The sequence below is a fragment of the Sebastes umbrosus genome, chromosome 3, assembly GCF_015220745.1.
Source record: "Sebastes umbrosus isolate fSebUmb1 chromosome 3, fSebUmb1.pri, whole genome shotgun sequence".
In the NCBI taxonomy this organism is placed as follows: domain Eukaryota; kingdom Metazoa; phylum Chordata; class Actinopteri; order Perciformes; family Sebastidae; genus Sebastes; species Sebastes umbrosus.
In genome coordinates this window covers 35,915,699-35,922,307 of record NC_051271.1, presented here as the reverse complement: position 1 = coordinate 35,922,307, position 6,609 = coordinate 35,915,699, and the positions used below count along the sequence as shown (strand labels likewise).

Here is a 6,609-nt window from a genome sequence, read left to right as displayed (position 1 = left end):
ATGTCCTGCTCAGCCTGCCAGTTGACTTCCCAGCGCACATTTCTCTTCAGCAGTCTACTGGTGTTTGGCTTTCTTTGCATTCTCTTCACATATAAGCATGACTTCAAAGACCCCAAGTTTGGCATTTACATGGAGAAAGGCCATCAATTCTGTCCTATATTGCTGTGTGGAGAGAGAGAACAGACCCAGGACCCAAACAACAACAGTTCTACAGAGATGCACATTAACCCACAACCCAGCGACACCAAGAAGATCCAGGCAGCAGCAGTAGACGCTGAGCCCGACACTATAGTATTGATCTGGATGTGGCCATTTGGCCACAAACATACTATGAACTGCAGTATTTTCAATATCGAAAAATGCCGCTTGACAGCTGACAAGACACTTTACCCTAAGGCCCACGGGGTTCTCATCCACCACATTGATCTAGGACCCATGCCGACAGAACCGCGTCCCTATTTTCAGAAATGGGTGTGGTTTAATATGGAGCCACCTGCAATCATAACTCAATTCCCTAAACTTAATGACGTATTCAACTTAACATGCAATTATCGCCCAGATTCAAATATTCCAGTGCCTTATGGGTCTCTGGTGCCAGTGACATCGCAAGATAAAAGTTTCAAATTGCCAGCAAAGGACAAGTTGGTATGTTGGATTGTGAGCAGATGGACCCCGAAGTTAAAGAGAGTTCAGTTCTACAATGAACTGAAGAAACACATCAACATTCATACTTATGGAGGAGCCTTTGGCCATCGTCCAAGTATCGAAGGCTATAAAGAGATAGTTTCTAGTTGTAAATTCTACCTCTCCTTTGAAAACTCTATCTACAAAGACTACATCACAGAGAAGGTATACAAACCTATGATGTTTGGAACTGTACCAGTAGCTCTGGGCCCTCAAAGACAAAATTATGAGGAATATATCCCACCTGATTCTTTCATTCATGTCGATGACTTTTCCACTCCAAAGGAGCTGGCAGAGTGGCTACTTTACCTTGACCAAAATCATACAGAGTACATGAGATACTTTAGATATACAAGCAGGTATAAAGTTAAATTTTCTAAGTTTGGAATTGAACATTCTTGCAAAACTTGTAAATACTTACAAAACCACAAGGAGTACCAAGCTGTTCATGATCTTAACAAATGGTTCTGGGGTTAACATGTTGTCATCACTCACATCGAAATTCTACATATTGTGTCTTTAATTCACTTCTTTGCTGAAGGTGTCATAATGCACTCAACTGTCACATTTCTAAGAAGTTACAGAAAGTCTGTAGGGATAATAATCTTGGATTCTGTGGTTTGTAGTTTCACATATATCCTTATAAAAGGAAGACAATATTATATTTTGTAAGGGGCACAGTAGAAGGTCTTTGAACACTGTGATGAAAAGGTTATCTGAGGTTTCATTATTTTCACAAATGCTGTTTTTGACATTTGTCATATATTTCTATTATTTTAATTTCTCTTTACATCCTTTGCCATAGCTGCTCTACCATCCCTATGCAATGAGATAGATCACATGCAGTTTTAGTTAAGTCATAGTCAAGTCAGCACACTAGGCAGCCTGTTGGGCTTGAGTTTGCCATGTTGTGATTTGAAAATATTTTTTTATGCTAAATGCAGTACCTGTGAGGGTTTCTTGACAATATTTGTTGTTATAAATAAACATTTGCATAAAACAATCAGATTTGTCCACTTCCATGTTGACAAGAGTATTAAACACTTGACAAATCTCCCTTTAAGGTACATTTTGAACAGATAACAAAAAGTGCAATTTATTTCCAAACAATCACTATTAACTATGGACAATCATGTGATTAATTGCGATTAATATATTTTTTTATGTGGTTATGTAGGTGTGTTTTTCAGCTTGTGTGTCTAGCCCTTTGTTGTTATTGCTACTGGAGCAAAACCAATTGCCCCTAAGGCACAAATAAAGGTTTTGAACTTGAACCTAATTTTTAACTGAACTTTATGCAAATGTATATATGCATTTTGTTTTTCAACAGGAAGTGTTCAGAATCAACAGTGCAACAAGTAAACATTTTGTTTCGTCAATCAAGAATTTAATTTCTCATAAATAATTGCCACTGTTTTTAATATAATAAATTCCATCTCAACTGTTTTTTATTGGAAATTCTATTTTATTGTTATTGTTGTTTCATTGTTCATGTGATATTGTAAATTAAAATTGATATTATGAACTCAATTTGAACTAATGCTGAAAAGCTCCAGGGTTGTTTCTATTGAGGTTACCATTGGTATATTTATTGTGCTAATACAAAGTTGTGGCTGTCCTTTGAGGTTACATTTTCTCTGTATGTAAAGCAGCACCAAGTTTCACCATGATGATGGGCCTGCTGTCCTCCTGCTTTATGAGCAGCTAACACAGGACTTCATTATTTGCAAGCAATAAAATCCTTAAACTATGCAAATGATCCAATAAAATTTGTCATTTATAATTATAGAAATACCTTTACAGATGAAGGAGTGCATGTGCTCTAATGTTAGTGGTGGCACCGGTTTAACCAGTCTGAGGGCCTCGGGGGGGATGAGGGGGTGTTTTGTTGCTGTTGGGTTTCAGGTGAAAAAATGCAAAGAAACTAATTTGCTTGCTTCTGATTTTCATGTTCACTAACATGCTGGTGTTACCCACACACTGAATGAAGACACTGTTTTTTCCATCTAGGTGCCAGGTTCTGTAAACACAGTAAAAAGACAGTCTTGGATGAACATCGGCTTTCTTGTATGCTGCTATCCACTAGAAATTCATCCACTTGGTCGATTTGAGTGATCTTGGTGTCAAATGATATGTTTTCTAGCATGCTGGATCTAATTTTGATAGTTTTAACCATTTTTAACGGCAATATGGCGGCCATTTTGTGTCTGTTTAGTGTCTGCTTCCTCATGAGAGCATGGGGGGTCACAGCATCCAGGGACTTCCTGTTGTTGCTGATGGCTTTGTCTCCTTGTGCCGCAATGATCATGCAAGACATTTCAGCTTCGCACACACTTTCTCTGCGGGAAAATGAAACAGCTGGGTCTTGATGCTTGATTCCCTGGCCGCTATATTGCAGTTAAAAATGATCAAAACTATCAAAATTAGATCCAGCATGCTAGAAAAACATGTAATTTGACATCAAGATCACTCAAATGGATCTGTGCTCTCTCTGCACACAGAAATGTAGGACAGAATTGACGGCCTTTCTCCATGTAAATGCCAAAATTGGGGTACTTGAAGTCAGACATATACATGAAGAGAATGCAAAGAAAGCCAAACACCAGTAGGCTGCTGAAGAGAAATGTGCGCTGGGAAGTCAACTGGCAGGCTGAGCAGGAGATGGCTTCACCTTCGGAGAGAGAATAGATCCATTGATTGTAGACATGACATATGACTGGACAATGCATTGAGTTGTCTGATTGTAAGCTAGCTATATTATAGGTTGTTCTGAATACCTAAATACACAAAGAGCCCCCTGGTGATGTTATTGGACATTCTTCTTTACTTCTTTTATGGTATTATCTTATTACTATCTCCCACAGAGGAGGTATGCAAGCTGTTGCCCCCACACACATACAGTACAAACATACATAAGGTACAGTACATACATATGCACATACTTACATACATACACCCTTCTCCACCTTCCCTTTGTGTGTCTTTTCGCTCTTTAAACAACATCACCGAACCCCTCGCACACTTTCCCTGAGCGTTTAGTATTACCACGGATGGACAAGACTGATGTGTAACAAATCCTCGGTATTTGACGTAAACCAGTCCAGCCTCCTTAGGAATGAGAACAAGCTGGTAACCCAACATTTGGCGGAGGTTTCGAAGGGCCCAAACAACCAATTCCCCCCTCCCGAGGCCCTCAGACTGGTTCATCTGGCCCCACCACTAACATCAGAGCACACATACTCCTTCTTCTGTAAATGTATTTTTATATATACTGATATGAAGGTATTTTATTGGATCATATGCACAGTTTAAGGATTTTTTAAGTCATAAAAACTCTTAAATAGTTCTTAGTTTTTCAATGAAATGTCAGTGATGGGATTACATTGTAAAAACTGGGAAGATTTTATTCTAATACATATTTTTTATTATACAGATAACAAAATGTCTCTTTGAACATTCATAAACTAAACTGATCACTCTTAAAAAATGTCCAAATGTCCTGAAAATGAAGCTAAGACAATTTAAATTTAATTTTAATTTAATTTAACATCTAATTTCTATTAAACAGAACAATCAAATAAAAGCAGTTTCAGGTACAAATAAAGATTAAAGTGCTTCTTACTGTGGTTTTTGTCTCAGGCGGAGGACTGTAAAGACTAAGACCCACCTTTCTCTGCCTGTGATTGGTTAGTACTTTTTGCATTTGTTGGTTGGGTTGGTCAGGTTTATTCATGAGGAGTGAGATTGGTTATGGTAAGAATGTCAAAGGCAAAGTAGGGCAGATCAGACTTCTGGCTTTTTTTCAGGGTTTGCAGGAAATTAACCTAATATTTTTCTGTGCAACTAACCTTCAGCTGCAGAAGCAGTCCCAAGATCTTTGACTCTCTTTCAGAAGCTCTGTGCTGGATCCTGACTTAAGACTCCCTTACATACTCTATCTTCTCTACGATTTTCTCGTCGTCGCTCCACCATCCTCAACTCCTCACCGCAGGCTTACTACAGTACTCTCACAAAAGCTTTCTCGGAACTTGGCATCCGGCCCTCTTTCTGAAGAGAAAACCTGAGGGCCGAGCACCTCCATTGAGTTCTGGCGGATCCTGTTCCTGACAGTAATGACTTGAAGCAATATTTTTTTCCCTTGGACGCTGAGGGCATGTCCTGCTCTACTCTGACCTGCCCTACTTTGCCTCTGATTGGCTAACCCTGATATTCTTACCCTAACCCCAACCAATCTCACTCCTCACGAATAAATCTAACCAACCCAACCAACAAAGGCAAAAAGTACTAACCAATCACAGGCAGAGAAAGGTGGGTCATAACTTTGCCATCCTGGGGGAAAAAAAACTTGACAACTGGTTGATGTACTACATAGTGGACGGAGGTGAAGTGTCTATCTTCGTCTTTACAGTCCTCCACCTGTATTTCTGCAGAGACAACAAACACAGTAAGAAGCACTTTAATCTTTATTTGTACCTGAAACTGCTTTTATTTGATTATTCTGTTTAATAGAAATTCAATTTTAAATCAAATTTAAATTGTCTCAGCTTCATTTTCAGGACATTTGGACATTTTTTAAGAGTGATCAGTTTAGTTTGTGAATGTTCAAAGAGACGTTTTATTATCTGTATAATAATAAGTATATGTAATAGAATAAAATCTACACAGTTTTTACAATGTAATCCCATCACTGACATTTCAATGAAAATCGAAGAACTATTTAAGAGTTTTTATGCCTTAAAAGGTCCTTAAACTGTGCACATGATCCAATAAAGTACCTTCATATAAGTATATATATAAAAATACCTTTACAGAAGAAGGAGTACGTGTGCTCTGATGTCAGTGGTGGGGCCGGATGAACCAGTCTGAGGGCCTCGGAGGGGGGGAGTGGGTTGTTGGGCCCCTTCGAAACCTCTGCCCAGTGTTGGATTACCAGTTCGTTCTCATTCCCACGGCGTCAAATACTGGGGCTTTCCATTAACTACAATGTAAATCCATAGTAAACGCTCAGAGAAAGTGTGCTGGGGGTGTGGTGACGTAGCTTAAACAGCGAAAAGAGTGTGGGTGAGAGTGCGGTGGGGTAGGGTGTATGTATGTATGTACTGTATGTATGTGGGGGCAACAGCTTGCAAATGAGACCTCCTCTGTGGGAGATAGTAATAAGATATATTATCATAAAAGAAGTAAAGAAAAATGTGCTATAAGATTACCAGGTGGCTCTTTGTGTATTAAGGTAAACAGAACAACCTATATAGAGAAATATGATACATCATAAACACTTTTCAAACATGTATTTCACTCTATAAATGTACTGGTAATGTAACTTTTTTGGGTGCCAGAAAATGAAAAATATTCTCAAGTGGTGGGGCCAGATGAACCAGTCTGAGGGCCTCGGGAGGGGGGACTGGGTTGTTTGGGCCTTTCCAAACCTCCGCCAAATGTTGGGTTACCAGCTTGTTCTCATTCCTAAGGAGGCTGGACTGGTTTACGTCAAATACCGAGGCTTTGTTACACATCAGTCTTCTCCATCCGTGGTAATACTGTAAAAGAAGGAAAGAAGAATGTCCGATAACATCACCAGGGGGCTCTTTGTGTATTTAGGTATTCAGAACAACCTATAATATAGCTAGCTTACAATCAGACAACTCAATGCATTGTCCAGTCAAATGTCATGTCTACAATCAATGGATCTATTCTCTCTCCGAAGGTGAAGCCATGTCCTGCTCAGCCTGCCAGTTGACTTCTCTGTGCACACTTTTCAGCAGTCTACTGGTGTTTGGCTTTCTTTGCATTCTCTTCACATATAAGCATGACTTCAAAGACCCCAATTTTGGCATTTACATGGAGAAAGGCCGTCAATTCTGTCTTACATTTCTGTGTGGAGAGAGAGAACAAACCCAGGACCCAAACAACAACAGTTCTACAGAG

General features: G+C 39.3%; 1 protein-coding gene across 1 annotated transcript; it reads left to right on the top strand.

The window, feature by feature from the left end:
* LOC119484957 (4-galactosyl-N-acetylglucosaminide 3-alpha-L-fucosyltransferase 9-like) lies at positions 1-1,161 on the top strand. The gene has a single exon (XM_037764150.1). The coding sequence runs from the start codon at positions 1-3 to the stop codon at positions 1,159-1,161; it is 1,161 nt and encodes a 386-aa protein (XP_037620078.1).
* Positions 1,162-6,609: the final 5,448 nt, after the last annotated feature.

Bases quoted from the DNA above. Each gene is read 5' to 3' on its own strand.
- LOC119484957 (XM_037764150.1), top strand. From the start codon at position 1: ATGTCCTGCTCAGCCTGCCAGTTGACTTCCCAGCGCACATTTCTCTTC.